This window comes from Mobula hypostoma, chromosome 5 (assembly GCF_963921235.1).
Source record: "Mobula hypostoma chromosome 5, sMobHyp1.1, whole genome shotgun sequence".
In the NCBI taxonomy this organism is placed as follows: Eukaryota; Metazoa; Chordata; class Chondrichthyes; order Myliobatiformes; family Myliobatidae; genus Mobula; species Mobula hypostoma.
The window spans coordinates 4,936,826-4,962,151 of NC_086101.1; the positions used below are offsets into that span (position 1 = coordinate 4,936,826).

At 47.0% G+C, this 25,326-nt stretch overlaps 1 protein-coding gene across 3 annotated transcripts in view; it reads right to left on the minus strand.

Moving 5' to 3' along the window:
- Window positions 1-25,326, minus strand: part of LOC134346516 (olfactomedin-like protein 2A) — a 43,695-nt gene that overhangs the window by 13,178 nt on the left and 5,191 nt on the right. For 2 of the 3 annotated variants that reach the window (XM_063047914.1, XM_063047915.1), the window contains 5 exons: window positions 18,718-18,948; window positions 14,077-14,184; window positions 5,623-5,805; window positions 3,762-3,945; window positions 2,409-2,594 (listed from right to left, as the gene is read on the minus strand). In XM_063047914.1, the coding sequence (XP_062903984.1) occupies window positions 2,409-2,594; window positions 3,762-3,945; window positions 5,623-5,805; window positions 14,077-14,184; window positions 18,718-18,948 (892 nt within the window). Of the gene's footprint in view, window positions 1-2,408; window positions 2,595-3,761; window positions 3,946-5,622; window positions 5,806-14,076; window positions 14,286-18,717; window positions 18,949-25,326 lie in introns of those variants that run through there. The other variant, XM_063047916.1, reaches the window with a different exon arrangement.

The window sequence follows — 25,326 nt, forward strand, 5'->3', positions numbered from 1 at the left end:
TAATTACTTTGGTTCTGTCTTCACTAAGGAGGACATAAATAATCTTCCAGAAATAGTAAGGGACAGAGGGTCCAGTGAGATGGAGGAACTGAGCGAAATACATGTTAGTAGGGAAGTGGTGTTAGGTAAATTGAAGGGATTGAAGGCAGATAAATCCCCAGGGCCAGATGGTCTGCATCCCAGAGTGCTTAAGGAAGTGGCCCAAGAAATAGTGGATGCATTAGTGATAATTTTTCAAAACTCGTTAGATTCTGGACTAGTTCCTGAGGATTGGAGGGTGGCTAATGTAACCCCACTTTTTAAAAAAGGAGGGAGAGAGAAACCGGGGAATTATAGGCCGGTTAGCCTAACGTCGGTGGTGGGGAAACTGCTGGAGTCAGTTATCAAGGATGTGATAACAGCACATTTGGAAAGCGGTGAAATGATCGGACAAAGTCAGCATGGATTTGTGAAAGGAAAATCATGTCTGACGAATCTCATAGAATTTTTTGAGGATGTAACTAGTAGAGTGGATAGGGGAGAACCAGTGGATGTGGTATATTTGGATTTTCAAAAGGCTTTTGACAAGGTCCCACATAGGAGATTAGTGTGCAAACTTAAAGCACACGGTATTGGGGGTAAGGTATTGGTGTGGGTGGAGAATTGGTTAGCAGACAGGAAGCAAAGAGTGGGAATAAACGGGACCTTTTCAGAATGGCAGGCGGTGACTAGTGGGGTACCGCAAGGCTCAGTGCTGGGACCCCAGTTGTTTACAATATATATTAATGACTTGGATGAGGGAATTAAATGCGGCATCTCCAAGTTTGCGGATGACACGAAGCTGGGTGGCAGTGTTAGCAGTGAGGAGGATGCTAAGAGGATGCAGGGTGACTTGGATAGGTTGGGTGAGTGGGCAAACTCATGGCAGATGCAATTTAATGTGGATAAATGTGAAGTTATCCACTTTGGTGGCAAAAATAGGAAAACAGATTATTATCTGAATGGTGGCCGATTAGGAAAAGGGGAGGTGCAACGAGACCTGGGTGTCATTATACACCAGTCATTGAAAGTGGGCATGCAGGTACAGCAGGCGGTGAAAAAGGCGAACGGTATGCTGGCATTTATAGCGAGAGGATTCGAGTACAGGAGCAGGGAGGTACTACTGCAGTTGTACAAGGCCTTGGTGAGACCACACCTGGAGTATTGTGTGCAGTTTTGGTCCCCTAATCTGAGGAAAGACATCTTTGCCATAGAGGGAGTACAAAGAAGGTTCACCAGATTGATTCCTGGGATGGCAGGTCTTTCATATGAAGAAAGACTGGATGAACTGGGCTTGTACTCGTTGGAATTTAGAAGATTGAGGGGGGATCTGATTGAAACGTATAAGATCCTAAAGGGATTGGACAGGCTAGATGCAGGAAGATTGTTCCCGATGTTGGGGAGGTCTAGAACGAGGGGTCACAGTTTGAGGATAGAGGGGAAGCCTTTTAGGACCGAGGTTAGGAAAAACTTCTTCACACAGAGAGTGGTGAATCTGTGGAATTCTCTGCCACAGCAAACTGTTGAGGCCAGTTCATTAGCTATGTTTAAAAGGAAGTTAGATATGGCCCTTGTGGCTACAGGGGTCAGGGGGTATGGAGGGAAGGCTGGGTTCTGAGTTGGATGATCAGCCATGATCATAATAAATGGCGGTGCAGGCTCGAAGGGCCGAATGGCCTACTCCTGCACCTATTTTCTATGTTTCTATGTTTCTATATTGGGCTAAATTGGTTTGTCCCATACGGGACCACCCTTGTCCCGTATTTCCCCTGCTAAGGTACAGCGTTCCTATGAAACCTTTCGTGCCGAAATGGCGTGAAGCAAAGAAGCAATTACCATTAATTTATATGGGAAAAATTTTTGAGTGTTCCCACGCCCAAAAAATAACCTAATAAATCATACCAAATAACACATAAAACTGAAAATAAATAACACTAACATATAGTGAAAGCAGGAATGATATGATAAATACATAGCCTGTATAAAATAGAAATACTGTATGTACAGTATAGTCAGGAAGATGAAGGCAAAACCGATTGTGGGGGAAGATATCGGCATGGACGCGCATGCACACATCATATGCGCACATCACATGCGCACACAGGTGCCCGCGCAAGGCTTCATGGTCATGGTAGTCTTTCCTGGGGTAAAGTGTCCCGGGATTTGACTGCTGCTTTTGTCCCATATTTGGGAGTGAGAAAGTTGGCAACCCTAACTGTAAAAGACATGTTGAGGTGAGTTTAACCCTACTAGAACACCCCCGCTCCCCCGGTCGGCCGGTCCGCAAGAATATTGTCGATATTAAACCGGTCCGCAGTGCAAAAAGGGTTGGGAACCCCTACATTATGGCACCAACACAGCATGCCCACCGTGTATGGGGCAAAGCTTACCCAGTTTGAAATGCTCCAGGGTGCGAAACTCTGTCAGTGTGGTCCCGAAGAAATAGTTGGCGATGTAGATTCGCTCCTGGTTGACGATCGGATCTTTCATCCAGGCTCCTTGCGCCCGGCCATAGCTATTGTGGATCGTGGGGCTGCCAATCATCACTGGCGTTCCGACACAGCCATCTTCCTGGACTAGAACCCAGAGAGAGAGAGAGGGAGACAGTGTTCAGGTGAACTTGATCTCTTCCAGGTGCTGCGATTTGGGATACAAACCAAGGTGGAACTTCCACGGTGAATGGTAGGGCACTGAGGAGTGCGGTAGAACAGAGGGATCAGGGATCCATAATCCCTTCAAAGTGCTGTCTCAGGTAGATAGTGTCGTAAGGGGACCTTTTGGCAGATTGCCCTTCAAAAATGAAAGTGTTGAGCACAGGAGATGAGTTGTTATGTTGAAGTTGTATAAAATGTTGGTAAGGCTAGATCTGGAGTATTGTGTGCAGTTTTTGGTCACAGGAAAGATGCAAATAAGTTTGAAAGAGTACAGAGAAAATTTGCAAAGTGTTGCAGGGACTTGAGGACCTGAGATATAGGGAAAGGCTGAACTTTATTCCCTGGAGCATAGGAGAATGAGGGGAGGTTTGGCAGAGGTGTACAAAATTATGGAGGGTATGATTAGGATGAATGCAAGAAGAATTTTTCCACTAAAGTTGGACAAGACTAGAACTAGAGGTCATAGGTTAAGGGTGGAAGGTGAAATGCTTAAGGGGAACATGAGGAGCAACTTCTTCACTCAGAGTGTGGAACGAGCTGCTGGCAGAGGTGGTGGATTGTGGGTCGATTGCAATATTTAAGAGAAGTTTGGACAAGTACGTGGATGGAAGGGGTACAGAGGGCTTTGGTCCAAGTGTGGGTCAGTAGGACTAGGCAGAATAACAGTTCAGCATGAACTAGATGGGCTGAAAGGCCTGTTTCTGCGTCTATGACTCAGTTTTGAGTCCAGTTCTTTGGAATGATCAGCGAGGACAGAGCAGAGAGCAGTGGCTGCCATGTCCCTGAGCTCTCACGGTGAAGGATCAGTTCAAAGCTCCATTTATTATCAAAGCATGTATCCAATATACAACTCAGAAATTTGTCTTCTCCAGATAGCCACGAAACAACGACAGAACATGAAAATCGTTCAGAGGGAAGCATCAGACCCACACCCCTCCATACAATGGCATCCCAATCCTCAACCCCCCAATCCCCACCTCCCCACAAAACAAAACAAGAACATCAACCTCCGAAAACACGGTCCCTCCCCTACACAAACTTCTGAGGCATCAACCCCAAGCGCCATCCTCTCGCACAACATAGACTTACTGGTGTTCTTGTTATTGCCGGGTGGTCTCCCAAGCACAGCCTCCGGGGTGGAAACTGCTGTCCGATCAGCGGCAGGATGAGATCCCATCGTGGGCTGCGGGTCGGACCCTTGTTTATGGACAGTGCCCTCCGTGGGCTTGCCGTTCAGAAACGACAGATGGATCTGATTCGCTTTGTCTGTGTCCTGCAAAAGACCAGAACTCCTGTAGAACAGCAAGGTGCCCGAAGGCTGATTTATACTTGTGCGTCAAAGGTACGGTGTAGCAACGTACCCTACGCTGTACTGTACGCCAGCCCTACGCCGTAGCCTAATGCACACCTCTCCCAAAATGTAACTATGCGTCGCGGCAACGCAGAGCGAACAACTATGACTGGTCCGCTTGGTAGCATCGCATTTCCTCCTACGCTGCAATAGCTTCCCATTGGGCGACTGAAGGGCAGGGAAGGAACTCTGGCTGAAATGCTTTCCATAAAGCTTTACAGACCTCCGAAATTATGGAGGACCCTGTGCTTGACGCCAGTTTGTAGCTAGCTGCTACAGCCTGTTGACTTCCATTGAAGCTAAAACTCGAATGGTGATTGCCAGTCTCTGAGTATACTGTGTGTACACTGATGCGAAGTAAATGGTTGGAGACGACAAACCAAATCGTCAAATCTACCTGCTGACATCCGAAAACGTTTGAAATGCATTTCCTCGTCCATGTCTCTCAGTGGCTGGACAAGCACAGAAAATTCACCCTCCTTCAGTTTCAGTCGCCATTGTTTGCAGTTTGAGTTTCTTCATGTTGAGTTTCAACACAGTGGCATAGAAACCCCACCGCCAATTAGTGTTTTGGTGGTGAATTGCAGAGCGACGCAGACACTCCAACGCACAAGTATAAATGCTCACAACAGCGTAGCCCAGTTGCGTAGGCCAAGGCACAAGCTCGTACACACAAGTACAAATCAGCCTTAACGGTGGAGTTACAATGGAGAAAGTGTTTTCAGCAGCACGAGGCTGAGAGTGTCAGATGGTGATGCAGAGGTGTACAGGAGTGAAACAGATCAGCTCGCTGAGTGGTATCAAAACAACACCAAGGAATTGACTGTGGACTTCAAGAAGAGGAAGTAGAGGGAACACACTCCAGTCCTCATCGAGGGATCAGCAGTGGAAAGGGTGAGCGGTTTCACGTTCCTGGGTGTCAACGTCTCTAAAGATCTGTCCTGGCCCCAACATATTGATGCAAATACAAAGACAGACACAACAGCAGCTACACTTCACTAGGGGTTGGAGGAAACTTGGGATGACACCAAAGAATGTTGCAAGTTTCCACAGATGTACTGTGGAGAGCATTCTAACTGTCTGATAGGGGGGTAGGGGGCACTGCACTGGATCAGAAATAAGCTGCAGGAAGTTGTAAACTCAGCCGGCTCCGTCATGAGCTCTAACCTCCCCAGTTAGCAGGGCACCTTCAAAGGGCGATGTCTCAGAAAGGCAACGTCCATTATTAAGGATGCTCACCAGTCAGGCCAGGCCCTCTTCTCATTGCTACCACCAGGGAGGAGATACAGAAACCTGATTTATTTAACTCATACATATATCTTTTACTGTAATTTATAGTTTTTATGTATTGCAATGTACTGCTACTGCAAAACAACAAATTTCACGGCACTTGCCGGTGACATTAAACCCGATTCTGATTCTGAATCAGGAGGGGAAGTGAAGGATGTGAACGGCCCACACCTTCCAACGATGAAATTAAGTAAAATCTGGTTGGAATTTATGGAAATTTGGATGAAAATGTTGAAGAAATAATGCACGTCTCTGAGAAAACTATGCAGAGAGCCAGTGATCGGAGTAGCCAAAGCTCTGGGCCAATACCTTTGCAGGTCCCTGTAGCGGCCGTACCCGATGTTCATGCAGCAGAACGTTGAGTTTGTTCATCTCCTTCCTCATGTCCCCGATGGTGACGGACAAGTTCTGGTACATTTCCCGGTGCTGGACGACCCTCGCAAACATCTCTCTCAGCTGAGTGCTGACACTCGGTTTGTTACGGTCCAGTCTCTATGTGTGGGGGGGGGGTGGGCAGGGGGGGAGTGGAAAATAAAAGCAAATTCTGTCGGAAGTGGAAATGAATTTCTCACTGGTAACAGACCCCCACACCTCAACCTGTGTCTAATAATCATCTAATTTCCCACTGGTAACAGACCCCCACACCTCAACCTGTGTCTAATAATCATCTAATTTCCCACTGGTAACAGACCCCCACACCTCAACCTGTGTCTAATAATCATCTAATTTCCCACTGGTAACAGACCCCCACACCTCAACCTGTGTGTAATCTTCATCTAATTTCCCACTGGTAACAGACCCCCACACCTCAACCTGTGTGTAATCTTCATCTAATTTCCTACTGGTATCAGACCCGCACACCTCAACCTGTGTCTAATAATCATCTAATTTCCCACTGGTATCAGACCCCCACACCTCAACCTGTGGGTAATCTTCATCTAATTTCCCACTGGTATCAGACCCCCACACCTCAACCTGTGTGTAATCTTCATCTAATTTCCTACTGGTATCAGACCCGCACACCTCAACCTGTGTGTAATAATCATCTAATTCCCCACTGGTATCAGACCCCCACACCTCAACCTGTGTCTAATATTCATCTAATTTCTCACTATATCAGACCCCACACCTCAACCTGTGTCTAACAGAGTATCATATCATTTATAACTGCTAGCAAGGAGAGGCTGAGCACAGGGTGAAATTGCAATCAACAGGATGAGTTGCAATGTAAAAGTGGGACAAAATTGAAAAGGGTGATGAATACAGGACGGAAAGTGTTACATTTGGAAGACACAGTACAGAATAAGGTCGATGAACTTGTAACATTGGCATCTATGAAGTTATAGGCATCACTGAATCATTGGTCTTAATGTCCAAGGACACACATTGTATCAAAAAGACAGGCAGGAAGTCAGAGGGGGTGGTGTCACTCTGTTGGTAAAAAATGAATCATTAGAAAGAGGTGTTGAATCATTGTGGGCAGACCTAAGAAACTGCAAGGGTAATAAGACCCTGATGGGAGCTGCATACAGACCTGCATTCAGTAGAAAAGATGTGGTCTACACATTACAACGGGAGATAGAAAGATGCATGCCAAAAGGTCAAGGTTACAATTGTCATGGCGTACTTCAATAGGGTGTGGGCACGTGGTCAAGTGGTTAAGGCATTGGACTAGCGATCTGAAGGTCGTGAGTTCGAGCCCCAGCCGAGGCAGCATGTTGTGTCCTTGAGCAAGGCACTTAATCACACATTGCTCTGCGACGACACCGGTGCCAAACTCTATGGGTCCTAATGCCCTTTCCTTGGTCAACATCGGTGGTGTGGAGAGGGGAGACTTGCAGCATGGGCAACTGCTGGTCTTCCATACAACCTTGCCCAGGCCTGCGACCTGGAGAGTGAAGACTTTCCAGGCGCAGATCCACGGTCTCGCAAGACTAACGGATGCCTTTAAATTAACTTCAATACGGATGTAGATAGATTGAGAAAATCTGCTGGATTCCAAGAGGGGGGATTTGTAAAATGCTTATGAGGTGGCTTCTCGTGCTTGAGCCCACAATGGGATCAGCTATTCTGGGTTGTATCCTCCATTTCCTGGACATCTGCACTCACTGCATCTTCCGACCGCCTTCACAATGATCGAGTTCCTCTTGTCTTACCAGAGTCTCCTCATTCAACACATCATTCTCTGCAACTACCGCCATCTCCAAAGTGATCTTACCACTAAATCTATCATTACCTCTCCCCCACCCCCCCAATTTCCCTTAGGGATTGTTCGCTCCATGATTTCCTTGTCCATTCATCTCCCCCCTGGCGCATACAGTGGTGCTAGAAAGTTTGTGAACCCTGTAGAATTTTCTCTATTTCTGCATACATATGATCCAAAATGTGATCAGATCTTCACACAAGTCCTAAAACTAGATAAAGAGAACCCAATTAAATATACAAGACAAAAACATTAAACTTGTTCATTTTTTATTGAGAAAAATGATCCAATATTACATGTATTTGTTGGAAAAAGTATGTGAACCTCTGGGGTAATGCCTTCTACAAAAGCTATTTGAAGATGGGTGTTCCCGTCATTGAGATGAGATTGAAGGTGTGGGTTGTAGAGGTGCCCTCCCCTATAAAAAAGACACAAAGTCAGAACCTGCCCTTCCCAAGAATGATCTGTTTACGTACACCATGCCTCGATCAAAACAACTTTCAGAGGACCTTAGAAGAAGAATCGTAGAGATGCATGAAGCTGGAAAAGGCTAGAAAAGCATTTCTGAAGACCTGAGTGTTCATCAGTCCACAGTAAGAGAAATTGTCGACAAATGGAGGAAATTCAGTACTGTTGCTACTCTCCCTAGGAGTGGGCATCCTGCAAAGATCACACCAAGAGCACAACGTGCAATGCTGAAGGAGGTGAAAAAAACCCCAAGGGTATCAGCAAAAGACCTGCAGAAATCTCTAGAACTTGCTAAAGTCTCTGTTCATGTGTCCACTACAAGAAAAACACTGAACAAGAATGGTGTTCATGGAAAGACACCACGGAGGAAACCACTGCTCTCCAAAACAATATTGTTACACCTCTCAAGTTTGCAAAAGGCCACCTGGATGTTCTACAATGCTTCTGGGACAATGTTCTGCAAACAGATGAGACAAAAGTTGAATTTTTTGGCAGAAGTGCACATTGCTATGTTTGGAGGGAATAGGGCACAACACACCAACACCAAAACCTCATCCCAACTGGGAAGCAAGGTGGAAGGATCATGGTTTGGGGCTGCTTTGCTGACTCAGGGCCTGGACAGCTTGCAATCATTGAGGGAACAGAGAATTCAAAGTTGTATCAAGGCATTTTACAGGAGAATGTCAGGGTAGCAGTCTGTCACCTGAAGCTTATAGAAGCTGGATGATGCAACAAGATAATGATCCGAAAGACAAAAGTAAATCAACAACAGAATGGTTCAAAAAAGAAGAAAATTTGTGTTTTAGAATGGCCAAGTCCTGACCTAATCCTATAGAAATGTTGTGGAAGGACCTGAAGCAGGCAGTTCATGCAGGGAAACCCACCAACGTCCCAGAACTGAAGCAGTTTTGTAAGGAGGGATAGCCTAAAATTCCTCCAAGCCGATGTGCAGGACTGATCAATAGTTACCAGAAATGATTGGTTGAAGTTAGTCACACCAGTTACTGAAAGCAAAGATTCACATACATTTCTCCAACAGATACATGTAATATCGGATCATTTTTTTCAATAAATAAATTAACAAGTACAATACTTTTGTGTTATTTATTTAACTAGGTTCTCCTTACCTAGTTTTAGGGCTTACTTGAAGATCTGATCTCATTTTAGGTCACATTTATGCAGAAATGGAGAAAATTCTACGGGGTTCACAAACTCTCTAGCACCACTGTATCGCTGCAAGCAGCAGAAAACCTCCTCGCTCACCTCCATTCAGGGCCCCAAACAGTCCTTCCAGGTGAGGCAACACTTCGCCTGTGAGTCTGTTGATGTCCTCTATTGTATCTGGTGCTTCCTCTACATGGATAAGACCTGTCATTAATTGGGGGACTGTTTTGGTCAAGCACATCCGCTCCATTCACCCCCATCCACCTAAAGCAGAATTTCCCAGTAGCTGACCATTTTAATTCCGGCGCGTTAGTCTACGGCCTCCTCTTTTGCCATGATGAGGCCACTCTCAGGCTGGAGAAGCAACACCTCATGTTCTGGGCAGCCTCCAACATGATGGCACGAACATCAGTTTCTCCTTCCCTCTTCATCAATTTACCCCTCTAGCTTCTTGCCTCTTCTCACCTGCCTATCATCCCCCATCTCCTACTGTTCAATCTCCTCACCTATCAGCTTCCTTTCTCTCTCCAGCCCTTTACCTCTCCCACCCACCTGGCTTTACCTATCCAGTTTTCCTCCTCCTTGCTCCCCACCTTTTTATTCTGGCGTCTTCCCCCAGAAAGGCCTTGGCCTGAAATGTCAACAGTTTATTCATTTCCATAAATACTTCTTGACCTACATATAACATATACAATTACAGCATGGAAATAGGCCATCTCGGCCCTTCTAGTCCATGCCAAATTCTTACTCTCACCTAGTCCCACCGACCTGCACTCAGCCCATAACCCTCCATTCCTTTCCTGTCCATATAGCTGTCCAATTTAACTTTAAATGACAATATCGAATCTGCCTCAACCACTTCTGCTGGAAGCTCGTTCCACACCACTCTCTGAGTAAAGAAGTTCCCCCCCATGTTACCCCTAAAATTTTGCCCTTTAACTCTCAACTCATGTCCTCTTGTTTGAATCTCCCCCACTCTCAATGGAAAAAGCCTATCCATGTCAAGTCTATCTATCCCCCTCATAATTTTAAATACCTCTATCAAGTCCCCCCTCAACCTTCTACGTTCCAAAGAATAAAGACCCAACTTCTTCAACCTTTCTCTGTAACTTAGGAGATGAAACTCAGAAAACATTCTAGTAAATCTAATTGTTCCTACAGAGTTCCTCCAGTATTTTGTGTGTGTTGATTTAGTCGTTATGGATAATGACCATTTGATAAACTGTGTATGTTTGAATTCCTTACTTGCAAGATCAATCGCCATAGTCATGAGAAACTAGAATCGAACAACCAATGATACTTTGAAGTTGGTAAAGTAGTTGTCTCCTAGTTTGTCACCTATACTCTTGCAAATTTCCACAGATGTACCTTGGGGAGCATTGTAACTGGTTGCATCACCGTCTGGTGTGGAGGGAGGGGAGGGGCCACTGCACAGGATCGGTAAAAGATGCAGGGGGTTGTAAACTCAGCCAGCTCCATCAAGAGCACCAGCCTGCCCACCATTTTCACAAGGCGATGCATCAAAAAAGATGACATCCATCATTACTGACCCACATCACCCAGAACATGCCTCCTTCCAAATGACTGCAGCCGTTGCTGTGCAAATCGCACCTTACAAAATATCTTTATCACAAATTCAGTGCTACAATATACACAAATCAGTGACTAACACAATTACTACACAACTACTAGACAGACAACATTAAACTAAAGTGTTTCCATCTCTATCAATGATGGTCCTAATCCCGCTTGGAGCCCAACGGTCCCGGAATGCCTCTACGGTCGCCGTGGGCAGCGCGTGTTCCCTCTCAATGGTTACCTGTGCACGAACATACTCGCTAAATATCGCCAGGCAGTCTGCCGGGGCAGATTCCTCTGCCACTCGTTTCCAGGACCCACGGATGGCTGTTTTAGCCAGCCCCAAGACAAGGACATCCTCATCCCGGATGTACACAATCTGGATTTGATGGAGACAGCCGTGAGAAACACGGAGGAACACCTGGAGTAGCTTCTGAAATGCCCGCTTCGCTGCAGCTGCTACTGTGCGATCGAGAATCTCCGGAGACGAAGGCCCCAAATCCTCGGCTTTGCCTATCACCCGTTGCCGGGGCCGGGGTCGAAACGCTCGGCAGAGATGGTGCTCGGTGCTCAAGAGCTGGTCGGAGGCTCGGAGTTTTCGGACGGACTCGGAGTCGGACTGTGGTCGGATGCTTCCAGGATGCTGCATCGACAAGTTGGCGGCGCTGGAGGTTTACCGTCTGTGTGAGATGATGGAACTTTCGAGAGACTCTGAGACTTTTACCGTGCCATGGTCTGTTCTTATCAAATTACGGTATTGTTTCGCACTGTTGTAACTATATGTTATAATTATGTGGTTTTTGTTAGTTTTTAAGTCAGTTTGTCATGTGTTTCTGTGATATTATTCTGGAAAAACATTGTATCATTTCTTAATGCATGCATTACTAAATGACAATAAAAGAGGACTGTGTGTCCTCATAATCTAATCTAATCCCTCCATGCCCCCCCATTGCTTACTGGATGACCAAATATAAATAGGATGGGACTAAAATGTAACCAGAAGTCGAGAAGCAGCTCTCGCAGATAAACAAACAGGAGCTGCAACCTCACACACTCCACGTACATGTGATACACGGTCTCCTTCAGCCCGCAGAAGTGACATGGGGCTGGGAGGTCTGTGTACAAACTAAGGAACTTGTTACAGGGATCGCTCCCTATGCGACTCCCTTGTTCATTCGTCCCCGCCATCCCTCCCCACTGATCTCCCTCCTGGCACTTATCCGTGTAAGCGGAACAAGTGCTACACATGCCCTTACACTTCCTCCCTCACCACCATTCAGGGCCCCAAACAGTCCTTCCAGGTGAGGAGACACTTCACCTGTGAGTCGACTGGGGTGATATACTGCGTCCGGTGCTCCCGGTGCGGCCTTCAATATATTGGCGAGACCCGACGCAGACTGGGAGACCGCTTTGCTGAACACCTACCATCTGTCCGCCAGAGAAAGCAGGATCTCCCAGTAACCACATATTTTAATTCCACATCCCCTTCCCATTCTGACATGTCTATCCACGGCCTCCTCTACTGTAAAGATGAAGCCACACTCAGGTTGGAGGAACAACACCTTATATTCCGTCTGGGTAGCCTCCAACCTGATGGCATGAACATCGACTTCTCTAACTTCCACTAATACCCCACATCTCCCTTGTACCCCATCTGTTACTTATTTTTATACACACATTCTTTCTCTCACTCTCCTTTTTCTCCCTCTGTCCCTCTGAATATACCCCTTGCCCGTCCTCTGGGTCCCCCCACCCCTGCTTGTCTTTCTTCCCGGACCTCCTGTCCCATGATCCTCTCATATCCCTTTTGCCAATCACCTGTCCAGCTCTCGGCTCCATCCCTCCCCCTCCTGTCTTCTCCTATCATTTTGGATCTCCCCCTCCCCCTCCCACTTTCAAATCCCTTACTCACTCTTCCTTCAGTTACTCCTGACGAAGGGTCTCGGCCTGAAACGTCGACTGTACCTCTTCCTACAGATGCTGCCTGGCCTGCTGCGTTCACCAGCAACTTTGATGTGTGTTGCTTGTTACAGGGACCTGCTCTATGCAGCAGCCTCCACTCCAGATCCCCAAGGTGCATGAGAAGAACTCCCTCATAAAGACACTTCCACTGGGGACCCCCTTCACCTCCGGGTGGAAAGACAGCCCACTGTGGCATGTCGGGACGGTGGACAAGGGCTAGGAAGTGGAGGGTGTGGAGCAGCAGCCCACACAGGTACCTCCTACTCATGGGATTGTAGGTGTTGATGAGAGACGGCTCAAGTTGTGTGGGCTCGGCTCTCGGATAAGATTGCGGGGCCCGGGCCTGACAAGCAGCTCCGGTGGTGCAAAGGGAGCCCAGCCGGAGTCACTCCACACTCCTGAGCCGCACTGACATCCATTGTGGCAGGGTAGGGGTCAGCCCGGACTACGCCCTCTGCCAGAGGAGTGGATTGCTGGCCTGAAGCAACCATGTTCCAGACTCTCAGTAGATCCTGATAGAAACCGGGCAGACTCCGCAAAGCAGCACGGCTGATGCCCGCCGGCGGTAGCCACATCTCTTTTTGAAGACAGCAGCCCCTTCGGAGAAAATGGGATGCCAACACGTACCACCTGGGAGGGTGCTCAGCATACAGGAATCTCTGCAGGGTCCCGAGGTGGAGAGCTGCCAGTCGCGTACAGACACAAAGGGGACTATGGAGCCTTGAGGGAGGAGCTGGCCAAAGTTGACTGGAACGATACCCTAGCGGGGATGACAGTGGAACAACAATGGCAGGTATTTCTGGGAATAATACAGCTGGGCCATGACTTTCGTCTCCAGGTCCCGCCAATTCGCTAGCCAGGTCTTCCCAGAAGGACTCAGGTAGACTCCCAGATAGAGGAGATGCCTGGTGCTCCACTCAAAAGCTCTCATCTCCTCCAGCAGGGAGTCCACCTGCCACTGACCCACCAAAAGTCCGGAACATTTCGCCCAGTTGTTCCTAGCAGAGAACGCTGCCGAGAAAACTTCCTGGCACTCGCGCATCCTCCGCAGGTCACTGGGATCTGTCATCCTCAGGAGCATGTTGTTAGCGTAGGCCGAGAGGACGACCTCCATGTCCGGTTCGTCAGCCTCTGCCAAAGAAGGCACAGGAATGGTTCGACACAGATCGCATACAACTGGCCGGACATAGGGCACCTCTGACGTACACCTCTTCTAAAGGGAATGGGTTCCTTGCCTGGGTTGACCATGAACTGACCCTGCAAACCCTTCCTTGCCTTTCAAGGACCGTTCCTGTTTCAGTTGTCTGTACACCACCCTCGCCAGGACATCACCCTGACCTTTACATTGCAGAAACGTCCCCACCCCGAGCGGAACGGAGGCCACGTACCTTCTCAAGCTTCCTCAGCTGTCCAGCCAGCTTGGCAGAGAAGGCATTGAGCCTCTTGGTCTCGGCGTGGTCCAGGATACCCTGAAGGTTGGCAGCCATTGCCTGGATCTGTGGGCAGGAGGAGCCACGTCAGGCAGAGATAGTGGGAGCACCAACCACCTCCCAACCTCTCTCTCAGAGGGCAGTCACTACCAAGTGTCTGAGTATTCCTGGGAATGAAAAGGTTAATGTATGACGAGTGTTTGATGACTCTGGGCCTGTACTCCCTGGCATTTAGAATGGGGGGAGGGTGGAATCTCATTGAAATCTATCAAATATTGAAAGGGCTAGATAGAGTGGATGTGAAGAGGATATTTCCTATGGCAGGGGAGTCTAGGACCAGAGGACACAGATAGAGTGGATGTGGAAAGGATGTTTCCTATGGTGGGGGAGTCTAGGACCAGAGGACACAGATAGAGTGGACGTGGAGAGGACGTTTCCTATAGTGGGGGAGTCTAGGACCAGAGGACACAGATAGAGTGGATGTGGAGAGGATGTTTCCTGTAGTGGGGTAGTCTAGGACCACAGATAGAGTGGATGTGGAGAGGATGTTTCCTATTGTGGGGTAGTCTAGGACCAGAGGGCACAGCCTCAGAATTGAGAGACATCCATTTGAACAGAGATGAGGAGGAATTTCTTTAGCCAGAGGGTGGTGAATCTGTGGAATTCATTGCCACAAACGGCTGAGGAGGCCAAGTCATTGGGTATATTTAAAGTGGAGGTTGATAAGATTATTGATTAGTCAGGACATCAAAGGTTACGGGAGAAGGCAGGAAAGTGGGGTTCAGAGGGATAATAAATCAGCCGCGATGGAATGGTGGAGCAGTATTGATGGGCTGAATGGCCTAATTCTGCTCCTATGTCTTATGATAAATAACACTACAAAGGAGAGGGTGGGAAGTGAAGAAAAGTGACCAGAGTGGAAGGAGAGGGGGCTAGGAGGAACTGTGGAGACATTGAGGAGGGTTGTAGGAGGAGAGGGGATGGAGAGGGGGAGGAAAGGACCATCATAAACAGGTGCTGGAAATCCTCGGTAAAACACACAAAATGCTGCAGGTACTCAGCTGGCCAGGCAGCATCTGTGGGAACGAATAAACAGTCAACGTTTTGGGCCAAGAGCCTTCACCATGGCTGGAAAGGAGGGGGGAGGAAGCCAGAATAAGGTGGTGGGGGCAGTGGGGAGTTGTACCAGCTGGCAGCCAATAGGTGAGGCCAGGTGAGTGGGGGGGGGAGATAAAGTAAGAAGCTGGGGGTGATAGGTGGAAGAGCTGGAAGAATGAGGAATCTGATAGGAGAGGAGAGTGGACCGAGGGTGAAAGTGAACCAGAGGGAGGAGATGGGCAGATGAGGAGGGGCGAGAGGTGAACCAGAAAGGGGAATGGAAGAAGAGTGAATGGGGTGGGGTATGAACAGAGGTTAGAGAAATCGATTGTTGTGCCATCAGGTTGGACGATATGAGGTGTTACATCTCCAGCCTGAAAGGGGGAAGTCAGACCGAATGGGGGGCATCAGGAGATCCAGCCCTCTCCGGCAGGCGGACCGAAGAAGCTCGAGGGAACATCAGTTCCCCAGCCACTGCAGGTTTTTCCCAGGAGTGATGACCTGTCTCTGGTCCCCAGTTTTCCTACATCCTCCACCGTACATCCACATCGTCCAGTTAAATGTTTCCTTTCTACAGTGGGCCAGCTCTCCTACCTCCCTACCCACCCTCCTCCTCTGATCTCCTTCCTCCACCCTCACCTCATTCTCCACATTTCCCTCCACCATCCCCCTCCCTGGATCTCCCTTCCCCACCCTCCTCTCCTATACTTGCTTGACCTCCATTGTCATTGTCCTCCTGTCTCTTCTGCCCTGAACTGCCCTCTTCTTCCCCCCTCCCATCCCCGGTCCTCTGCCAACCTCTTCTTCCCACCTTGGTTCCAACATCCCACCCTTACCTCCTTACTGGGGGGAAAGATATATATTGGCTTTGGACCTGGTGCAGAGGAGGTTCACCAGGTTGATGGTGGAGAGAGGATTCTGCCAGGAGAGTTTGAGTCACTATATTCTCTGGAGTTAAGAATTCACAAGGGGAGATCATATAGAAGCATTTCATTATGGAAGAGATAGAGACAGGAAAGTTATTTCCATTGGTAAGTCAGAATCAGAATCAGAATCAGGTTTATTATCACCGACATGTGACGTGAAATTTGTTAACTGAGCAGCAGCAGTTCAATGCAATACATAATCCAGAAAAAATAGTAATAAATAAAATAAAAAGTGATAAATAAACAAGTAAATAAATTATGTATATTGAATAGATTTTTGAAAAACATGTAAAAACAGGAATACTGACTATTAAAAAAATGTGAGGTAGTGTCCAAAGATTCAATGTCCATTTAGGAATCGGATGGCAGAGGGGAAGAAGCTGTTCCTGAATCACTGAGTGTGTGCCTTCAGGCTTCTGTATCTCCTACCTGATGGTAACAGTGAGAAAAGGGCATGCCCTGGGTGCTGGAGGTCCTTAATAATGGACGTTGCCTTTCTGAGACACCGCTCCCTGAAGATGTCCTGGGTACTTTGTAGGCTAGTACCCAAGATGGAGCCCACTAGATTTACAACCTTCTGCAGCTTCTTTCGGTCCTGTGCAGTAGTCCCTCCATACCAGACAGTGATGCAGCCTGTCAGAATGCTCTCCACGGTACAACTATAGAAGTTTCTGAGTGTATTTGTTGACATGCCAAATCTCTTCAAACCCCTAATAAAGTATAGCGGCTATCTTGCCTTCTTTATGACTACATCGATATGTTGAGACCAGGTTAGATCCTCACAGATCTTGACACCCAGGAACTTGAAGCTGCTCACTCTCTCCACTTCCGATCCCTCTACGAGGATTGATATGTGTTCCTTCGTCTTACCCTTCCTGAAATCCACAATCTGCTCTTTCGTCTCACTGACGTTGAGTGCCAGGTTGTTGCTGTGGCACCACTCCACTAGTTGGCATATCTCAGTCCTGTACACCCTCTCGTCACCACCTGAGATTCTACCAACGATGGTTGTATCATCAGCAAATTTATAGATGGTATTTGAGCTATGCCTAGCCAATGCCTATGCATATGCCTAGACTAGAACAATAGTCTTTTATGAGAGTCTTAGATAGATTCATGGAGCTTAGAAAAATAGATGGCAATGTGCTGGGGTAATTCTAGGCAGTCTTGAGAGTAGTTACATGGTCGGTACAACATTGAGGGCCGAAGGGCCTGTAATGCACTGCACATTTCTATGTTCAATGTTCTAGAACAAGGGGACACAACCTCAAGGTTCAAGGAATAAATTTAGGATAGAGATGAAGAGAGATTGCTTTTCCAAGAGAGGCGTGAGCCTATGGGACTCTCAGCTGCAGGAAGCAGTAGAGGTACCTCATTAAATTTATTAAAGACGGATTTAGCGGAATTAAGGATTTTGGGGAAAAGGGAGGGAGATGGAGTTGAGTCCACGGCCAAACCAGCCATGGTCTCATTAAATGCCAACATCTCCGAAGTTCTACCCTGAGCCCAACATATTGGTGTAATTATGAAGAAGAGATCACAGCAGCTATATTTAATTGCAAGTTTGAGGGGATTTGGTGTTTCGACAGACCAGGTGGCCTACTCCTGCTCCTACTTCATATGTTCTTATGTTCTTTCAGCCCTCCTGATTTCCTCCTCCAGCGCTCTGTTGCATTTGTTATACTGACGCACCTCATTTGTTCCTTGCTATCTACACCTGCAATACACTTCCTTGTTTTACATAACCAGGGCCTCAATATCTCTCTAAACCTGCTATCTTTCCCGTTTATTCTGACAGGAACATACAAACTCTGTTCTCTCAATTTCACTTCTGAAGACCTCCCACTTACCAAGTACACCTTTGCCAGAAAACAGCCTGTCCCAATCTAAACTTGATACGGGCCACTGTTGTTTGCATCAGCCTTCACCCCCCCCGTGCTGTGTCCCAGGCACCGGACCCAGTGCGTCTGCGTCCGCGGCACTGGGAGCTTCATCAGGAAGTTAGGTTGCAGCTTTATAAAACTCCAGCTAGCCACATCTGGAGTACCATGTACGCTTCTGGTCTCCCCACTATGGGAAGGATGCTGAGGCTTTGGAGAGGGTGCAGAAGAGGTTTGCCAGGCTGCTGCCTGGTTTAGAGGGCACGTGCTATCATGAGAGGCTGGACAAACATGTTTTCTACACTGGTGGAGGCCGAGGGAGATCTGATAGAGTTTTATAATATTATAAGAGGGATAGATAGAGTAGGCAGACAGGGTGGAAATGTCTGGTACCAGAGGGTAAGGTGAGGGGGTAATTTCAAAGGAGATGTGAGGGGCAAGTTTTTTTTTTACACAGAGAGTGGTGGGTGTCTGGAATGCACTGCCTGAGGTGGTGGGAGAGGCAGATATTTCAGGGACTTTTAAGAGACGTTTAGATAAGTGCATGAATGTGAAGAAAATAGAAGGATGTGGACATTGTGTAGGCAGAAGGGATGAGTTCTGGCCATTTAATTTAATTGGAACAGCACAACGTTCTGGGCTGAATGGTCGGTTTCTGTGCCGTACAGTTCTTTGCTTTGAGTCTATATACTTACTGTGACCAGGTCCAGCGTTGGTGCCCGGGGTCTGGCCTCCCACTGCTCGCCCGCCGTCCCGCATGGCTCAACGCTGCAGTCACACTTGCACTTTGACCCTTGACCGAGTGCCTCCTGAGGGCGGGACCCCCCGACCCGGCCACCACTCGGCTGAGCCGTGGAAACGTGCGGCGTGACCGAGCACTGACCGAGGCAGACGTGCTCCTCCAGCCCCCTGGACTCAGCACTGACCTTGATGGGGCAAATGGAAAACAACAGCAGTCAAACTAGCCATTTGGCCCATCTAGTCTGTGTTGAGTTTTACAGCCAACCCACCCTGTTCGTCTACCGCCCTACCCCACCCCCACATGCCAGAACCACAGATGAACAGGCCCTCCCCCACCATATTAGACCATAAAACACGGGAACAGAATTCGGCCAACCAGCCCAGCAACTCTGGTCTGATTTATTATCCCTCTCAACCCTTGCAACTTTTGACACCCTGACTAATTGAGAACCTATCAACCTCCACTTTAAATACACCCAGTCATTTGACCTCCACAGATTCACCACCCACTGGCTAAAGAAAGTCCCCTTCATCTCTGTTTTGGCAAGTGGCTAGTTTAGAGGAAAAACTTTTTCACCCGGAGAGTTGTGGATCTGTGGAATGCTCTGCCTCAGAGGGCAGTGGAGGCCAATTGTCTGGTTGCTTTCAAAAAGAGTTAGATAGAGCTCTTAATGATAGCAGAGACAAGGGATATGGGAAGAAGGCAGGAACAGGGTACTGATTGTGGATGATCAGCCATGATCACAGTGAATGGTGGTGCTGGCTCGAAGGGCCGAATGGCCTACTCCTGCACCTATTGCCAATCGTTCTAATGGGATGTCCTTCTATTCTGAGGGTGTGTCCTCTGGTCCTGGACCCCCCCCCCACTATAGGAAACCTCCTCTCCACACCCACTCTATCTAAACCCCCTCTCCACACCCACTCTATCTAAACCCCCTCTCCGCACCCACTCTATCTAAACCCCCTCTCCGCACCCACTCTATCTAAACCCCCTCTCCGCGCCCACTCAATCTAAACCCCCTCTCCGCGCCCACCCTATCTAAACCCCCTCTCCGCGCCCACTCTATCTAAACCTCCTCTCCGCGCCCACTCTATCTAAACCTCCTCTCCACACCCACTCTATCTAAACCCCCTCTCCACGCCCACTCTATCTAAACCCCCTCTCCACGCCCACTCTATCTAAACCCCCTCTCCACGCTCACCCTATCTAAACCCCCTCTCCACGCCCACCCTATCCAAACCCCCTCTCCACGCCCACCCTATCTAAACCCCCTCTCCGAGCCCACCCTATCTAAACCCCCTCTCCGCGCCCACCCTATCTAAACCCCCTCTCCGCGCCCACCCTATCTAAACCCCCTCTCCGCGCCCACTCTATCTAAACCCCCTCTCCGCGCCAACTCTATCTAAACCTCCTCTCCGCGGTTCCCATCAGAGGGGAGGAGAATAGATTGATGGTGATTGCTGTATCACACAGAGGGGAGGATGGTAGGCAGATAATTGGTGAGCGCTGTATTACACAGAGGGGAGGGTGGTAGGGTGTTAATTGGTGATTGCTGTACCACACAGAGGGGAGGATGGTAGGGTGATAATTAGTTACCGCTGTATTACACAGAGGGGAGGTTGGTAGGGTGATAATTAGTTACCGCTGTATTACACAGAGGGGAGGATGGTGGGGTGATAATTGGTGAACACTGTATTACACAGAGGGGAGGATGGTAGGGTGATAATTGGTGAGTGATGTATTACACAGGGGGGAGGATGGTAGGGTGATAATTGGTGAACACTGTATTACACAGAGGGGAGGATGGTGGGTGATAATTGGTGAGTGATGTATTACACAGGGGGGAGGATGGTAGGGTGATAATTGGTGAGTGATGTATTACACAGGGGGGAGGATGGTAGGGTGATAATTGGTGAACACTATTACACAGAGGGGAGGATGGTGGGTGATAATTGGTGAACACTGTATTACACAGAGGGGAGGATGGTGGGTGATAATTGGTTAGCGCTGTATTACGCAGGGGAGGATGGTAGGGTGATAATTGGTTAGCGCTGTATTACACAGAGGGGAGGATGATAGGGTGGTAATTGGTGAACACTGTATTACACAGAGGGGAGGACGGTAGGGTGGTAATTGGTGAACACTGTATTACACAGAGGGAGGATGGTAGGCTGATGAGGAGCGTGAAGTGTGTTTTCTGAGCTTTGAATAGACTCGCCCAACTTCTGCTGTGACGTCAGCCTCTCCGCCCCAAATTACCTTTCCCAACTTCCCCTTATGAGCCACCGACTGACTTATGGGAGCAAACAAAATCTACCGCTGTAGTAGAAAGTTGGAGGGAAATATTCATTCTAAAGACGGCTCAGTGAGGCAATTTTTGAAGGGGAGGTGTGATACGGAAGAGAAGGATTCGATGACTACGCCTACAGACAATTCTGATGAGGTTAATGATGAAGAATTACAATCTTCCGAGTCACTTCACTGCAGTAGTGCAACAACGGACACAAAAAGTCAGTCTTTACAATGAAAACTGCTTATCAATGGGTTTTACATGGACTGGTGATCCAAATTATCCTATTCCATTGTGCCTAGTCTGTGGCAAACAACTTACAAATGTAGCAATGGCTCCAGCAAAATTGAAAAGACACTTAACTACAAATCACAGCCATATGACTCATAAAAGTGCTGATTATTTTAAACTGCTGTTGGAATCTGAAAACAGAGTAAAAATTTTGTTAATAAAATCACAGCCAGTAAAAATATCCAGGAAATTATTTATTTAGTAACAGAACTTATTACCAAGAAAAGGAAAAGTCACACAGTTGGTAAGAACCTAATAATGCCAGCATGTAAAATTATTGTGGGTAAAATGCTAGGCCAAGATGCAGTGTGAGAAATTGAAAGGGTTTCACTCTCAAACAGTACAATAAGTTGACGTATTGATGACATGTCACATGATGCTGAAGTTTTTGTGTGATAAACTGAAAAACAACAGCTCCTTTATCCACATTGATGAGTCAACAGATTTCACCAATGGTCACTTCTAACACCATAAATCAGCAAGTTTCTTTGTTATGTCTCCCCTCTCGCTGTGAAACGTGGACACTTCTTTTTCCCTTATTGGTGAAAGAGACAGAGCCTGTGTTATGTCAAATTACAGGGTGAAAGAATAGTCTTTGGGGTACTGCAAGTCTTTGTCTTTATTGGTGCTTTGCTGCACGCTTGAGTGCTCGGTGGGGGGGAGCGCAGATGCTTTTCTGCTGGGGGTCATTGCTTTGCTGCTGCTTATGTGTGGGAGGGGGAGCTGGGGGGTTTGGGATTCTAACATTTAACTGTCATTCATACTCTATACTTTGGGGCACTTCTCTGTTTTCATGGATGTATAAAAGAGTTTCAGGATGTATATTATATACATTTCTCTGACATTAAATGTACCCATTGAAACCTATTATATCATTTGTAAAATTTGTAAATGATGGTGCAATTCAAGAAAACTTTCTGTTGCAAACAGCTGACTGAAACAATCAAAGGCCAAGATGTACTTAATGTTTTGTTTCATATCTGGAAACAAAAGGTCTGTCTTGGAGGAACTGTGTTGGCATCTGTCCTGGTGGTGCCCCATCAATGGTTGGCTCTGTGAGAGGTTTAGTTTCTCTTATAAAAAAAGAAAATCCTGACGTTGTCACAACACATTGTCTTCCTCACAGAGGGGTGCTGATGTCAGAAACTCTTGGAGATGAAATGAGCGAAGTTCTGGACGATGCTACAAAAATGGTTAACCTTATTAAACAAAGAGTTGAGAATGTTTAAAAGACTGTGTGAAAACCTAAACAAAGAGCAGACCGATCTCCTGCTACAGACAGAAATCCAGTGGCTTAGCAGTGGAAAAGTTCTCAACAGGGTATTTGTGCTGAAAGGTGAATTGCAGGAGGACTTTCAGGAAAATAGTCGGCCAGATTTTGCTGAGTGCTTTGAAGATGAAGAATGGCTGCACAAACTAACCCACTTAGCAGACATTTTTCATCATACAGTCTGAACCAGTTGAACAAGTCTCTGCAAGGCCATGGAGAAAATATTTTGACTTCAAGTGAGAAGATTCTTGGATTTAAAACAAAAGAGAATCTTTGGAGCAATCATGTTGCAAAAGGAATCTTGAAATGTTTCCAGTGCTGTTTGGGGTTGAGAGTGAGGAAGGTTATCAAAAAGTCTGGAGTCTTATTGAAAACCACCTGGAATAACTTCAGAACAAAATTAAACAGCATTTTTCCTCCCTTTCAACACAAGTGTATGGGGTGAGGAACCCTTTCTCTGAATCTTCTGCTCAGCCTGAGAACGTCAAGAGCAGAGGAAGAACTTTGTGAGCTGCAGTCTGATCATGCACTCAAGATGAGATTTACTGACCTGCCCCTGGACAAGTTCTGGATTTCTGTGAAAGAAGAGTATCTTGCCATTCATAGGAAAGCAATGAATATTTTGCTGCAGTTTTCAACTTCTAACATGTGTGAGCAAGCTTTTTTTGTTGAACAAGCATCAAGAGCAAGGATAGAGATCGTTTCATTACAGTTGAAGGTGAAATCCGTGTGTGCTTATCTCAAGTGCAACCCAGAATTGAGTATTTGTGCAGCAAAATACAAGCAGAGGTTTCACATGCTGGGCCTATATTTGAACCTACTTCAGCCATGTCACTGAGTAAGAAAATGTTTTTTCAAAGTTTTGTATAAAATTGTGCCTTAGGCTATATTTTCATTCATATTGCTTTGGCTTATGGTTTTTAGTAACTTCACTATTCAACATTGTCAATAAATTTTCATGTTGCATATAGTTTTAATTAAAATCAATTTACAACCTTTATTTAAATTAAATCCACTGAGCCTACCTCTGGAAAAATTAAATCTCATTTCGGCTTAAACCAGTTATTTAACAGAAATTTATTATGTTTGTCTTTTGAGTTTTCAAAATTTATGAAAGGGAAAGAAAGATTAATTTCAAGAAAGGTAAGCTAACTTTAACTATCTGTTTTCTTTTCAAGAAAAGTTGGCTAAAAATTCATCCTCTAAAAAAGTATTGGCAATTATTTTTGAATTATTGTATCTACAATTTACTGATCACTGTAATGTACTGTGAGCTGTAGATATAATCTTTTATAGAACATAGAATAGTACAGCACAGTACAGGCCCTTCGCCCTACAATGTAGTGCCGACCCTTAAACCCTGCCTCCCATATAAGCCCCCAACTTAAATTTCTCCGTATACTTGTCTAGTAGTCTCTTAAACTTCACCAGTGTATCTGCCTCCACCACTGACTCAGGCAGTGCATTCCACGCACCAACCACTCTCTGAGTAAAAAACCTTCCTCTAATATCCCCCTTGAACTTCCCACCCCTTACCTTAAAGCCACGTCCTCTTGTATTGAGCAGTGGTGCCCTGGGGAAGAGGCTCTGGCTATCCACTCTATCTATTCCTCTTATTATCTTGTACACCTCTATCATGTCTCCTCTCATCCTCCTTCTCTCCAAAGAGTAAAGCCCTAGCTTCCTTAATCTCTGATCATAATGCATACTTTCTAAACCAGGCAGCATCCTGGTAAATCTCCTCTGTACCCTTTCCAATGCTTCCACATCCTTCCTATAGTGAGCTGACCAGAACTGGACACAGTACTCCAAGTGTGGCCTAACCAGAGTTTTATAGAGCTGCATCATCACATCGCGACTCTTAAACTCTATCCCTCGACTTACGAAAGCTAACACCCCATAAGCTTTCTTAACTACCCTATCCACCTGTGAGGCAACTTTCAGGGATCTGTGGACATGTACCCCGAGATCCCTCTGCTCCTCCACACTACCAAGTATCCTGCCGTTTACTTTGTACTCTGCCTTGGAGTTTGTCCTTCCAAAGTGTACCACCTCACACTTCTCTGGGTTGAACTCCAACTGCCACTTCTTTTGTACACAGAGGTTCCCTGAGACCCGAAAGCTATTTCAAGGTTCCTCCAGGACAAAAAGGGTTGAGAAAGGTTGGTCTAGATAAAGTGGATGAGGAGAGCATGTCTCCCATAGCGGGGTGAGCCTAGGTCATGAGGGCACTGCCTCAGAATAGAGGGACGTCCCTTTAGAATGGAGATGAGGAGGAATTTCTTCAGCCCGAGGGTGGTGAATCTGTGGAATTCGTTGCCACAGACGGCTGTGGAGGTCAAGTTATTGAGTGTATTTAAAGCGGAGGTTGACAGGTTCTTCATTAGTCAGGATGTCAGAGGTTACGGGGAGAAGGCAGGAGAATGGGGTTGAGAGGGACAATAAATCAGCCATGATGGAATGGGGAAGCAGACGCAATGGGCCAACTGACCTAACTCTGGTCTTGTGACTAATATTCAGACTCCATGTATCAGCCTGTGGAAGTGACAGTCCCTGCAGTGGGAATCAGCCGCATTGTTGAGTGGGGAGAGTACCGATCCCCACCCCTCCTGAGCTGAACCAGCAGTTATGGCTCCCGGGCGATGCTGGACACCTCCCGTCTGTGCGGGAGTTTTCCTAACTCCAGGCCGACTCTCAGAGTAATAACCACC